The sequence below is a fragment of the Macaca fascicularis genome, chromosome 17, assembly GCF_037993035.2.
Source record: "Macaca fascicularis isolate 582-1 chromosome 17, T2T-MFA8v1.1".
Classification (NCBI taxonomy): Eukaryota; Metazoa; Chordata; class Mammalia; order Primates; family Cercopithecidae; genus Macaca; species Macaca fascicularis.
In genome coordinates, this window is record NC_088391.1 from 15,488,308 (window position 1) to 15,503,683 (window position 15,376).

A 15,376-nucleotide genomic window follows, 5' to 3' on the forward strand; every position below is an offset into this window, starting at 1 on the left:
AGTAGAAATTTAAACACTGAAGTAGAAATCATTATAAACTTTAGGTTAATGTTTTAGGGGAAAACAAAGACTTTTTTTTTTTTTTGAGACAAGGTCTCACTCTGTCTTCCACACTGGAGTGCAGTTGTGCAGTCTCAATTCACTGCAACCTCTGCCTCCCGGGGTCAAGCCATCCTGAGTAGCTGGGACCACAGGAAACACAGGAACCATCATGCCAGGCTAATTTTTGTATTTTTTTTTTTTCTTAGAGACCAGGTTTCACTAGCCTGCCTTGGCCTCCCAAAGTGCTGGGATTATAGGCATGAGCCACCACACCTGGTCTAAAGATGCTTTAACATTAAAAAGTCCGGTGGTAGTTGGGTTTGGGGCAATACCAATGTTGATGGAGTATTTAAGTAAAATTCATGTTTGAGTCCATATGATCGATGAAAAACACTAAACAGGCTATTTTAAGAAAATGTGATGCAAGCCGTATAGAGATAATTCAACGTGCCTTTCCACTAGTTCCAAAAGCCTTAGTTGAGTAGGGACAGGAGACCTGGGCCAGAGCAGTGGAGGGGCCCCAAGAGAGGGGCTTCCCTGACATCCAGCAGCTGCACTTGTGTCCAGGAGAACTGGCAAAGCTGCCGAACTCCTTAACCCCTGGGTCTGGTTCCAGGGAAAGGAGGTGGTCCTGAGGTCACTGGCACAATCCACACATTTGTGACTGGGAGTCGACTGCTCTGTGAAACTCTCTAAATTGGAACCATCCAAAGGAAAGTGGGAACAAGTCCCTTTTGGTAGCAAGTCAGAATCAAGAGACAGTCAGTGCATATAATAAGCTCTTACATAATAAGAAAATGGTTGCATGTTATCTCCTCCACGTCAAAATGCAGCAAGTTGAAAATTTTAAATGCATAAAAAGCTCACATTAAACAAAATATGATTAGTGTTATATAATTAATTTTGACCTAGAAGTTAAAGACACCTAGAAGTGCTAATTCTTCAAGAACGTGTTAATTTTAGAATGAATTTGGACTCTACTTTCTTTATGAAAATGATACTAGGTATGACTTACCTATCACAAATTTCAAGTTAGTGCTGGTCAGTTCAACCAGGTGTCAACTAGAGTTGAAAAGGACTTCAAAGAAAAAATAGAATGTGGAAATGCTTGTTTGGAGCAACCTATTGATTTTGAGGCAATGCGTCCTACCCATTTTAAACTTCTAAAAGGAATAATTACAAATGTTGGCAGTGACATACAAGTACATTTAATATATTTGCCTCTCTTCTTGAGTTTCCAAAGTTAACTTTTCAGAAATGAATATAAATTCTTATAATGCTGAATAGTGATTACATTACCAGTTAATTATAAAATGAAATTATTGCCTATATGCATAAATATCTTTTTAAGATTAGACTCATCAGTCCATTATTTAACATGTACACAAGAATCTGATCTATTCTCCATCTTTATTGACTTAAAGGGAGAAGAAAGAAAGGAAGGAAGGAAGGAAGGAGAAAGAGAGAGAGAGAGAAAGAAAGAAAAGAAAGAAAAAGAAAGAAAGAAAGAAAGAAAGAAAAAAGAAACTTAAATCCAGAAATATCTAACAACCTACAGCTCTTAACAACAAAGCTGCTAAAAACAATGACAATAAAAAATTAAAAGCTATAGTGCCTATTGATTTTCTTAGAATATCTGTAATATAAAAAACATAAGAATTTGGCTAATCACCCATTATTAGATGTGTCTGCCCCACATTTTTTTTTTATTCATCTTATATACTGAGAGGAAGAAGATAGGAAAGGTTAAGTAAAATTTAAGTCAAAGTTGGTTTGGATGGAGAACTAATTTTGTTTTTTAATATTGATGATTTTTAATAGTATTGATATGGTTTCATTAATATAGGCTCTCCTTCTCTTTCACATCCTTGTATGATTGCATTAGGTAGCCAAAATTTTGGGGGCAATATGCTGGCTAGGCTTATGATTTTGCTCTCCTTTATTGCTCCATGGGAGTTCATCCTATAGCCCAGATTTATTTATTGATTTATTTATTTATATTTTTGTTTTGAGACAGTGTTTCACTCTGTCGCCCAGGCTGGAGTGTAGTGGCGTGATTTCTGCTCATTGCAACCTCTGCCCCCCAGGGTTCAAGTGATTCTCCTGCTTCAGCCTCTGAGTAGCTGGGATTACAGGCGCCTGCCACCACGCCTGGCTTATTTTTGTACTTTCAGTAGAGACGGGGGTTTCACCACATTGGCCAGGCTGGTCTTGAACTCCTGACCTCAAGGGATCCACCCCCATCAACCTCCCAAAGTACTGGGATTACAGGTGTGAGCCACCACACCGGACCCTACAGCCCATATTTAATCAGAGAAAGTGAGAAATGGTCTTTAGTTAAGACTGAACATCCTCCACAGAGCTCAATATTAACCTGGACAGTTGGACAAGCTCAGTTCTTCCAGGGGAGTTTTCCATGCAGCAATTCCAGGATCACTCTGTCATTTTGTGGAGGTCTTCTTCTCTATGTGTGGGTGATATTTCTCTTGAAGAGACACTTTCCCCGATATCCTGGGGAAGGGATCATCGTCAGAAAGAAATTCTCTCTTCTCCCAGGTGACTGACTCTCTGAAGCCAGGCCATTGCAAGGAGGGAGAAAAGGAAGTTGGCATATGGTACTCTCCTTTGTTCATTGCTCTTTTGGTCTACACATCAAGGTATCTAAAAGGTCTGCTCTTGGATTGCAAGAAGACTGATGGACATTGTTACTTGGAGGCAAAGAGGGAGGTAGAAAGGAAGTCATCTCTGTCATGCCAGTAAATAAAGATGAACAAGTCATATCTTTCCCTCCAGATTATCCAGAGTCAAATGATTTTCTGCATTTACTTTATTTCTGTTTTCCATAACCCACTACTTCTCAAAGTGTGCATTGGAATCAGCTGGAGGGCTTGGGAAAATCCAAATTGCTGGGCTCCAGTTCCAGAGTTTCCGATTCAGTGGTTCTGGAGAGGGGGCTCAAGGCTTTGTAGTTCTAACAAGTGCTCAGGTGATGGTGATGCTGCTAGTTTGAGAACCACTGCCTTTACCTACTGTTTCTCAAAATGTGGGCCATGGACTACCAGATCCTAATCACCTGGAGTACTTGCTGAAACACAGGTTTAGGTCCTTACTCAGAATCTCAGGGTGTGGGGGGTCAGGATGACAAACTTCACCAAGTTCCCAAGTGACTCTCATGAACTCTAAGCTTTGAGTCTACTGCCTCATCCTTTAGCAATGCCTCATCTTAGGGCTCCATCCTATTTAGATGAGCAGTGTCATACTAAGGAAGGAGTTCTCAGCTCACCCTTAACTACAGAGGCAAACAAGATGCATCTCAAGTGCCAGCTGTGCTCTGAAACATATTTCCTGACTGGCTAGGATGCAGGCCATGCTGTGGGAAGGAGGCATTGGCAGCCCATCGATGCCACCCTAGGCTGAGAGTCAGAGGGGAAGGTGGTCTTTGGAGATCTGTCTAGAGAATAGCAGTAATTGGTAAAACTCCAAGGGGAAGGAGACTCTTAGAGAATCAAGGTGGGCTGGGTGGTCTAGTCGGCCCATGACCTGTAACGGTCTATAATGATCCACCCTATTGAAAGTTCCTTCTTAGGCAGCCTCAGCTGAGAGCTCTTTTCACACTCCCCCTGGCCAATGCTGTGGAGTAAAAGAACGCCTCCAAGTAGGCCCCAGAGGTCTTTATTCTCATTTATAAGAGCTTCTTGTCTTCATAAAATCAGGCAACAATCACTTTGACATTTGTATCATTTAATAATTCCCAATCAACAATTTGTGTCATTTAATAAATAATTCCCTTTAATAATGATACAGACTCTTCACCTGAGATAAATGAATAAGAAACTTTCTAACTGACTTCATGTCAGTTTTAAAACAAAAAAGGAGAAGGTAGGGTTGAGGTGCTCATCTTGTGCATGCACAGCCTCTCCAACACCAGCACTAGAACCCACTGAGAGGCAGGCTCAGGCCAAGGTCATTGCAGCAATCCCTGCTCCACCCTCTCAATCTCACTACCTTTAGCTTCAGAGCCATGAAAGGAAACTGAGAGCCAAAAGTGTGTTTAACAAAGGTTCAGCGAATACAAATGGGAAACTTGTCATAGGCCAGTCTCAGGTAGGATAAATGCTTTAACAGAGACTTCCAGAATCTGAAAGATTAACTTCGATGATAGAAATGATACAAGATGGTAACGTTCTTCTATTTGTGGGCAAATCTGGGTTTCCTGAATCTTCACTAAGCACATATTTTGAAGCTCAATGCTTTTTCTTGCAGCCAATATGCTAGACTCCAGCAAATCTGTTCAACCGCTCTAACATGTTCTAAAATTATAAACCGGAACCTACACTCGCTTAAAAACCTCACACTCTGGGCTTCGCACACCCTCTGCTCATCCTGTGTCAGGAACAAGGCAATTTCTTCAAAATCTCCTCTGCTGCTTTACCTGAGCTGGTGGAGGCAGGGGACTTGCTGCGCCTGGACGGTCCTGGGCTCTTGGTGGTGCTCCTGCGGGATGATGAAGCTATTTTGGTGTAAGAAGTGGACTTCACCACTCGACATTCTGGGGAAAGAACAACAACCACACGTCATTATGGGTTAATGGCACACACACCAACTCAAAATGCACAATAAACCTGGAAGTAGAAATATACGACCATCCTCAGTCACATCTACTTCCCACCAGACAGATTCTTGTCTATGACAATGGAACCAAGAAAACAAAGAGGAAGGACACGATGGGCTTCTTAGACATGGAAGTAAATAATACTTCAATCCCCCTAGGTTACATTCCTTACAATAATATTTTGGCTAGATTGGGAGTGATATAGGCTAATAAAGAGGTGTTTTGTTGGGTTTCTGTCTACTCACTCCTTGAGTTATCTGTATGTGTGGGTCTCTTAGGATAAACTGTTGTTGCTTCCAAGGAAAATGTTAGAAGAAAGGTCAACTTCATAAACCAAGAAATGTGGTGGTGGAAGATCCCACCCACCACAACAGGACCAAGTTTATTACTGTGGGTCCTCACGGAGATAGTTGTGTGTCTTTATGATATGTGGGAGATGTCAGCATTTGCTTGGAAGGGGTAAAACTGGTGAAGAGGTGGTATTTCCCTGCAACAAGGGCATCCTGCCAGCCTGTGCCAACACACGAAGCTGCCACAGAGCTTATATTGTGTCTGTGAAATGGTTTGTGGCTTGAGGATAAGAAACAACTTCACTTCTATTAGATTTAAATTCTCAGTGTTCACGTCCATTATATTCAATGCTGAACATCTTAAATGGCAGAGAGCTTTCTATTTCTCTCTTAATGAGCTCCCTTGACCAATTATGATGCTGTGCAAAGCCACATATCTTGTTCTCAAGAAACTGCTTCTAATAATTAACAAAAATTGTATGCTTGTAAGGATAATCAATGTTCACGGTAGATGGAAAAATATAAAGCATATTTTAAAACACCCCCAATAACCCATGATCAAATGACACTTTATTTTTGGAGGGGGGGTATACAAACTTCTAGAATTTTTTCTATGCATTTATATATTTCAGCATTAGGATTTGTTGATACATGTTGATCTGTCACCAGCCCTTTTCACAATACAGTATCTTGTGAGCATTTTCACTCTGTTATTTAATGGCTGTTGAGCATCCGACTGCATGGAATACCATAATTTACTTAACTGAATTCCTACTACTGAATATGTAACTTGCTTTCAGTATTTCACCCTTATAAATAATTATTCAGCGACACCTTTGTAAGTGAGTATGCAGTTATCCTATCATTCCCTTATAATAGATTTAGTCCCTGGCACTTGACACTTAGTTTCTAGTAGCCAGAAACCAAGGGTACACTGGGGGTGCTCAGAAATATTTACCGACCCTTTTCTTTTTAAAAAATTATAAATTCAAAATTAAAAAGATAGCAATAGCTATTTGTTCTTTCCCCTTCAGTATCACTACCTTTGTGATATTGTTCTTTCCCCTTCAATATCACTGCCATTTTTAAGTGTATGGATCTTACCATAGCTTTTCTAAGTCTTATATAAAGACATATATACATAGCCAGGTTTTTGTTTGCTTTTTATAAAAATGGCAAAATAGTGACATATTTTATATATTTTTCATATTTATATATTATAATCATCTTTCTTGGTCAATCCATAGCAATCAAAACCGTTTTTCTAAACCCTGCATCATATTTTGTAATATGTTTATATCACAATTTATTCAATCATTCCCCTATTGATGGAAAGTCAGGTCACTCCTTAGGGATTTCTTCTTTGTATTTTCCAACTTAAATAAAAAATTTTAGACACAAGCCTGGCCAACATGGTGAAACTCCGCCTCTACTAAAAATACAAAAATTAGCCAGGTGTGGTGGTGGGCGCGAGTAATCCCAGCTACTCAGGAGGCTGAGGCAGGAGAATCACTTGAACCTGGGAGGTGGAGGCTGCAGTGAGCCAAGATCTCAAAAACATAAATAAATAAAAATAAAAAATTTTAAAATTAAAGAATTTGCTGAACAAAGTGGATTTGGTGAGTTGAAAGAGAAGAACTTTTTAAAAGCTCTGAATGATGCCCTCCAGAAAGTCCAACTCAAACAAATTGTACTTTTTTTTTCCTCAAGACAGAGTCTCACTCTTGTTGCCCAGGCTGGAGTGCAGTGGCATGATCGCGGCTCACTGCAACCTCCACCTCCCGAGTTCAAGAGATTCTCCTGCCTCAGCCTCCCAAGTAGCTGGGACTATAGGGCACCCTCCACCATGCCCGGCTAATTTTTGTATTTTTAGTAGAGATGGGGTTTCACCATGTTGGCCGGGCTGGTCTCGAACTCCTGACCTCAAATGATCCACTCACCTCAGCCTCCCAAAGTGCTGGGATTACAGGTGTGAACCACCGTGCCGGCCTCAAATTGTACTTTTACAGACAATGAGTGGTCATTTGCTGGGTCCCTCACTGAGGTTAGGTATTATATTTTCAAAAAATCTTTGCCAATTTCTAAACAAATATTCTATTTCCTTTTTTGAAATCTGAATTGGTTTGATTGCCAGTAAAGTTGTACATTTTTCCCACATACATATTAGCCATTTGGATTTCTTCTTTTGCAATTACTTATTTATGTCCTACTTTCTCTTATTGGTTTGTAAGAGTGTATTCTATATGAAAATCTAACACTTAGTCTATCATGTTATAAATATTTATCTTTGTAGGTAGTTGTTGAAATATGTTAGCTTTTCAAATGTGGTGAACCTTTTTAGGATAGTAGTTTTAAATTAAACTACTTTCACTTTTCCATTATATATTTTAAATCGCATTTTACGCTTTAGTAACAACAAACTCATAATCATTCCGGATCTCATTCTGATGCCTGACTTTAACTTCAAAATTTTTCTTCCCTATCCATGCAATTTCTAATTTTCTAAATTCAAAACATGTTTCTCTCTCTTATATATTCTGAATTGCTTTATATAAACATCGTTTTCTACTTTTTTTCTAACATCTAAACCAACAAAGTAGTTTAAATTGTTTAGTAAGAAAAGATGTGAGTGTATATGAAATACAGATGTTATAAGACAAGAAATAGGAGATAAGTCATGGCAGAGAGTGTCTCCTAGAGAGTCTCATGAATTGAAATGGGGAAAATGAAGAGGGAAGATTAAAAAGAAGAGGAAACAAATTCTGCCTTGTGATATTTCTTCTTCCTCCACTTGTTTTCATAGCCCAAAGCAAAGAGAAATGAATCAGGGCATTACAGAGCCTGCCCAGTCTTCCCCAACAGTTACTTGGGCCACTGTCACTGTTCTGGCCTGCCCAGTGACCCTGCAAGATATTTCTGTTTAAAAAAAAAATAAAAAAAATCTATGCATACAGAAATATTGACAAAAATTAAAAGATAGGAGTAACCAAGAAACAACATTAATAACTTCAGAAAATACAATAGGAAAACCAGGAACATTCACATGGGACAATGCCTGAGGTGTCCGTGGAGATTTTGATTCACAAAACAGAGCTTTGGAACGTGCCAAGAAGATCTCAAATTAGTTCATGGCTCTGACCACGCCACTGACAACACGTCCTGGAGTTTGTCCTAGCTTAGACCTTTGCCTAGCCTTTTGGAAGTACACTAGTAACCAAACTGGAATGCCACAATGTTGCTGGCCCATTGGTACGCTTCCAGGTACATTTTTATCACGTGGCCGCTACATGCTACGCATCGAGAGCTGCAGGCATGCTGGAGAACAATACAAAGTTTTGGAACTTAAAACCTTTACCATCTGGTAGTGGTGCATGGAGTCTTTTCACCAGTGAAGCCTCTTTTTGCTAATTTTTATTTCATGGACCTCATGTTTGAAAAGTGTTGGTTTATGCAACACGTTGCTATTAAGTAACATTCAATTTTCTCATTTTAAATCAAAATCAAGATGATCATGAGGGCAGATGACCAGAACTTTTTGTCCCAGGTTATGAACATTCAGAGTCACATAAATTTACAACAATAATTTTAAAAGCTCAGTATCTAGTGAGCAAGAATGAATAGTTGAAATAGAAAGCTACCAGATGGTACACATTGTTAATAATACCCATCTGTGATCCACAATGTGCATTAAAAAGTTGGTTTTAGGGTCCATGGCATGCTGTTTGGCACAGGTGCCTGAGTTGCTAGCTGCGGCTATAACTACTAACCAGCAATCCAGGTCACCATGATACAACCAACTTTACCACACTTAGTTGACATTTTTCCAAGTACCAAAAAGAAACTTGGTATTTCTGTGAAGCAGCTCTTCTTATCAGAAGAAATGTAGGTATTTCATTAAATGTTTGAAGTGTTAGAAAAACCTGCGGCCTCTTATCATGCTTCCAAAGCTTCCCTTGCTTCTCTTGAACTGAGTTCTCACCATATTATTAATCAGTCAGAATTATTCATTTATTAGTCTGTCTCCCCACTCCTATACTCCATTGGGTACTAACTTGTTCCTGGCATATTAAAAATCATGAAGTAGCTGCTAGATAAATATCAGCCCGAATTGCTACTGATCCTGTTACTACTTGTGTGAACTCTCGGTATTTACTGAACTAACCCAAACTCTCATTTTACACCCGAGGAAACTGAGTCTCCGAGGGATGAAATGACTTGCATCAAAACCCAACTTTCTTGGTTTGGTGGCTTCCTCACCACCCCCAGTATCTGAGGCTGTGGCCTAAGCAAGGTGTTCCTTGATGATAAAAGCCTGGGAAATGTCTATTGGTGTCCATGGTCAGCGGCAGAAAAATGGGTGATGGTGCATCAGGGGAAGAACTGCAAACAACTGCTCTCATATCAACATTAAATAAGAAATTCAAGATACAAAAGCTACCTGTCTATCAAAATGTTTATTATATCAGGAAAAAAAAGAAACAAACCATCTTTCAGAAACGGAATTATAATGAAGTAATAGCTTGGAGGATCATGGAGTCTGAAAGATAATTACAAATATTTCAACTCTTGGACCACTTGCCTTTAGGATAAAGTGATACTTCATGAGTCATATTGAGGATTAGAATAATTCCAAAGGCTTGGGTTGAATAACAAAAATCAGAAACAGCAACAAAAGATTTATAGTAACTGCATTTTCTAAAATGGGTCAACATAAATCCAGTTGAAGAATATTGCAGTGCCAAGTCGTAAATTATAAAAAAAAAAAAAAACACACAAACACCCCAACCATATTTCCAAATACAGTTTAGATTTTCCATGTTTTGATTAATTTAAGTGGGAATTGTATTTTATAATGGTGAAAATGCAGGGAGGAACAAATGCTGCACGGCTTTAGAGAGAACGCCAAAATTTACATCAGCTGATAACCACAATTTTGAAACATTGTCAATAATACGATTTAAATGGCCAGTAATGTAGAAAACCTTTTTTTGTTCACACAAAGGACATTTTCATAGCCTCAGGCAAGGAAGAAAGCAGTACCTTCCATTCCCCCTCTCATATGGGGGCATTTGCCTTTGGGGCCATTACTTCTTTACTCTGATGTTTCTTGGCACCCTTATATTTCATTGACCAATTCTCTAAGAGGGCTGTATTTCCTTTGGTGGTGGAGAAACAGGATAACCCAGACACTCCGTAAGAAAGATGACACCGAAGGACTGTAGGTGAGCCACTTGAAGGAAGCTAACAGATGGTAATTTATCTTGTTCCTAAAGACTGCAGGCTACCCAAAGGACAGGAAATCAGATCAAACTCATGAACTGGTTCTCTGATGACTGAACCTCCCATAGCATGCAAGCAAGTAAGCAACATTGAATTAAATCTCTGCTCTATTTAGTCCCTACATTCATTTGAGGTGAAAAGTATCATTCCCCACACGATCTATACTAACGTTAGCTTTACCAATGTTTTGGGGATTTATACAAGTTAAATTGTTTCTCACCTTCACCTAGGACATGAACTCAAGAAATGGGCATTCTTTGATGGACAGATTTAGAGAGACAGCCCAGATGGTGATGCATAAGGAGGAGGTGGAACATATTCTTTGGCCACATTCCCGGTGGCAGGAGAACCTCCACTTAGAGAGATCCTCCCCCCACTCAGAAACAGTTGGTAGGTAGGCTGAAGTGTTATAGAAGGTGCTGAAGAATAGAAACGGTTACAGAATTCCACCACAGGCACCAGTGGCTCACCTGAGCTCACACAGTGTCCATGCATTCAAAGGGGCCACTTATTCCTTCTGGAGAATCTTGAACGAGGCATAGGTGAAGTCCCTTGAGTGCCTAGACAGCCTTGGTGACATGCTGCATGCTGGCTAGGGAATACTCTTCAAACAAGAAATGCTTTTTCTTTTCTAGTCTCTTTTTTGAAACCAACCAGCATAAAAGCACTCTTAGGCAGAGGCTTCTTAATATGTCTCAACTCTAAATTCAGTTTTCTGAACTGTTCAGGAAATGGACAAGTTCATCTAGAAGAATCCATTATGAGCAGTAGATGCTTTGTGCTTTCTGCCTTACCCTGATGACAAAGACAAGCTTCCTCTTAATTTGGCAAAGGTACGAAGCCTGTAAATGGAATAATATTCCTCTCTGTTGCTATATGCAAAATAGAGTGAGGAAGCACATTCCGTTCCACAGCCTTTTTATAAAAATGGCACAAAGTCAATGACAAAAAGAACTTGCAATTCTGATTCTCCAATTCTCCAATAAGTTGCCCCGACATGTTCATTTCCCTCCCCTTGGGAGATGCCCCTCTAGAATATCAAAGTTGTCAATGGTTAACGAGTCAACTGTCTCCTTAACTCAGGAATATTCTCTCCTCCTGTCTCCACTCCAACCAAGTGGTGGTCCAGCTTCCTTCTGAGCACCCCCAGTGCCTGGGATTCATCACCTCCTGCCTCATGATGTTTTAATCTTCCAGCATCCTCAGTCTCCAGCTTGTCTGCCTGGTTGAGCTGAGCAAAGTCATCCTGGTGTAATGGACAACTAAAGTTTACTTTCTACAGAAATGTTATGATTTTCATACTTCACAGCAGCATTACAGGAAAATCCACATGTAGGCTTCTTGAGGAAAGGGTGGGCCTGCATCTAGTAAGAACTGAGACCCATCTTGTTTCTTTTACTCCACCTGTTTTCTGAGTGAATCCTGACACCATAGTAAGACTCCCATCCTACTGCCTGTGGGGTTTGAAATAAGTGCTGCTTCCCCAAACTCCACATGCAGCACGTCTGGAATAAAAGCAATCAAGATCCAAACACTCTAAAACACAGCTTTTAAAAACAGGGCATTACAGAGGGGTGGGGGCGGGGAATGGGGATGGTTAATGGGTACAAAAAATAATTAGAAAAAATTAATAAGATCTAGTATTTGATAACACAACAGGGTGACTATAATGAAGGATAATTTAATTGTATATTTAAAAATAACTAAAAGAGTATAATTGGATTGTTTGTAACACAAAGAATAAATGCTTGAGGTGACAGATACCCCATTTACCCTGATGTGATTATTATGCATTGTATGCCTGCATCAAAATATTTCATGTACTCAATAAATATATACACTTACTATGTAAACATAAAAATTAATTATTATTTATTTTATTTATTTATTTTTGAGATCGAGTCTTGCTCTGTCACCCAGGCCAGAGTGCAGTGGCACGATCTTGGCTCACTGCAACCTCTGCCTCCCAGGTTCAGGTGATTCTCCTGCCTCAGCCTCCTGAGCAGCTGGGATTACAGGCACACACTGTGACACCCGGCTAATTTTTGTATTATTAGTAGAGACGGGGTTGTGCCATGTTGACCAGGCTGGGCTCGAACTCCTGACCTCAGGTGATCTGCCTACCTTGGCCTCCCAAAGTGCTGGGATTATAGGCATAAGCCACCACATCTGGCCAAAAATTAAAAAATACATAAAACACAAAAGTAAAAAAGAAGGCATGGGGCAGGCTGAATTGGAGACAAAGGCATCAGCTGGAGTAACTTAGCTGGAGAGTAAAGTCCCAGAAACTGAGACTTTAAAAGGACCTTCTAAAAATATAGGGACGTATGTTTAAACCAGCACTTCCACTGGCCCACCACAACTTCCAGAGCACCCAGCTCAGCACTCCAGATGGCGCCCACGTGTTCCTGCACCTGCACGGCGCTCTGGAGGCACTGCTGGGAGTTGAAACCTTATGTAACATCTGCAGAAGGCTTTACGGCTCTGGGATTTTCTGTATTAACATCTCAAGAGTCACAGCTCAGATCTACTGTTCTGAGAGTATGAATGATTCTCCTTTCCAAACACTTTCGTTTTCCCTAACAGTCACATAAGAGAAAAGTTCATCTTTTCCTACATAACAGTGCAGAGGTCTGCAGGTGTCCTGAGGGATAGGCGGTTTAGCTCCGGGAGATTGCTCGGTAAACCCAAGTTCCTACTATCTTATTTCTGTCAAACCTGAGTGCTCTCATCCACAAGGGCCCCAGTTGGTTTATGTTGCCTTGTCTGAGTTTGAATCCTGGGGGAAAGCAGAAAAAGAGGAAGGTTTGCAGACACTGGGCATGAAAAGCTGATCTGTTCCTTGTTCTACCAGAACTTAGTTTCTTCAATTTGATACTGATCTTTCCTTTTTCCCACATGTCATTTGCACCTTTTTGTGCCAGTTGCTAGTGGTGTCCTTGGCCTCACCCACTAGATGCCAGTACCACTAGATGCCAGTAGCTCTTTCCTAGTTATGTGACCAAAAACATCCCCACACATTCCCAAATGGCCCCTGAGGGCCTATTACCCCTGGTAGAGAACCACTGCCAATGTCTTCATTAGGCAATGTTCCCCAGAGGGGCCCTCAATTAACTCTTACATTCTTCCTCCATGGTGTTAATGAAACCATCACCAACCACCTGCTTGAGTCTCTAAACAAGGCATCCATATATTCTTTCTGCAGGTTTGGCAGGCATAAACTGCGTTTTGGGCTTTACACTGCAGTGTAAGTGATGTAACTGACAATGCCGAAGGTCTTCCAATAGTCTGTTAAAATTGGAGCAGTACCCACTGCTTAACCATCCTGAGAACATGGGAACACGGGGCCTTGGTTTCTTAGCTGAGAGTCTGGAGGATGAAGAATGTCATGGGGCAGAGGTTAGAGAAAGAGACTTCCACACTCTGTGTGTGAACCTGAGTGTTGCAGAAGGGCCACAAGCATGGCCCTTGATCAGGCTGCCCTCTAGGTAAGGTCCTTTCCCTTCCAGGTACCACTTGACCTCTGCAATTACCCTTTGGAAACAACTCCAAAATGGGGTTCCTCACTATTTTGGATTGAATACAAGTACACATGCAAGAGATTATATTGTTCTTACCTATTGAGATGTGGGGATTTTCAACTTTAGTCATTAAGCCTGGCAGTATTGCCTCAAAAATACAAACATGTACCCCTTTTGCTGGTTGGTAGTCTGGGTCTCATCTTTCTGAATCCTAAATGCAAGTGTAGTTGGTACATTTGTTTTCCTCATAAGAACCCAACCTCGTTGGCATTAAAACGTGTCCCCGAAGACACCCGTTTTTTCTCCGCCATGGATTCCCAGCTGGGCTTTGCCCAGGGTCTGCTGCCTTTTCATTGGCCGATGAAGCTTCACCAAATCTTCATCTTTTTGAAAGTAAAGCAGTTATTAAAACTGAGAAGGCCCACACTGACTGGCTCTGAGCTGCTTCTCATAAAAAAACCCATGTGTCTTCAGTGAGAGGTTTGAATAAATCAAAGATGCCAAGGGTCTTTTCTCCCACATGTCATATGTTCCACATTGTTCAGCCCAAATACAATGCCCTGTTAGTCTTCACTGACGTCTGATCACCTTGAGAGACTGAATATACAGATGAACAATGGCCAGACCATGTAACCAAACAGAACTCTGACTCATGACCCGCAGCAACCCGCTGAGGGAAAACCCCCGTTCTATGACAGCCTACCGGAAGGTAGCACACTCTAAGTCGGACTTGCAGAAAAATCAATAACAAATTACAATGGTCTAGCTCTAGTAACATTCCAGGAAGCCAAACAATAACCCTCGTAAGAACTGACCTTAAATTAGCCAGGATTTAATAAGTGACAGCGTCCCTAATTTTTGTTTCCACTTCCAACTTAGCACCAACTAGAAAGGGTCAAATGTGCACCTCTAACCAATCCCATAGGGTGCCCCACTTCTGGTTAGCCTGCCTACATCTTCCCCACACCGACTGCTTCCATCAGGGTGCAGGGAAAGCCTTCCCTTTTTTTCTTCTCTAAAGCACTCCTACTCCTCTGCCTGCCTGTGAGTCCCTGCCAAAGCGCAGATGATGGTGGCTGACTCCTTGCTATAGCAAGCTCTGAATAAATAGCCTTAGTTTGTTCTCATTTGGTCCGTCTTCACGGATGTGCACAGCACACATGGCTCTCCCTTAGCTGACTGCAGCACTCGGCACTATGGCTGGGTACATTTCTCTTTCTGTTACTCATATGTCTGATTCCTTGTGGCCACATTTATTCCTTGTGACACCATGGAGAGTGGCACCCTGTCTCCCTGCCAGTCTGTCCTCTGGCACTTGGATAGACACCATTTCTTGAGCTGACCATAAAACAAAGCAGCTAACTTCAGTTGAGGGGCATGTCATGTGAAATAGGCCTACCTTTATCTTCTAGAGAATCATGACAACAGCTCACAAGGGAAGGAAGATTGACTGCGGAAACAGCAGGTGAACATCTCCAATCTCACGCTTACGCTGGGCCTACACTCATTGGATGGACTCATGTGCATAATGGTGCACATCTGAATTTTGATTTCTCTTTATCTTTTTTCCAAAGTGTATGCTTTAGTTGCCGTAACAAATTACAACAAACTTCGTGGTTTAAAATGACCAA

The 15,376-nt window shown here is 40.9% G+C and overlaps 1 protein-coding gene across 6 annotated transcripts in view; it reads right to left on the reverse strand.

Moving 5' to 3' along the window:
• DCLK1 (doublecortin like kinase 1) overlaps window positions 1-15,376 on the reverse strand; it is a 350,985-nt gene that overhangs the window by 95,150 nt on the left and 240,459 nt on the right. For all 6 annotated transcript variants that reach the window (XM_065533147.2, XM_074021841.1, XM_015439144.4 and 3 more), the window contains exon 5: window positions 4,475-4,591. In XM_065533147.2, coding sequence (XP_065389219.1) covers window positions 4,475-4,591 — 117 coding nt within the window. The remainder of the gene's footprint in view (window positions 1-4,474; window positions 4,592-15,376) is intronic.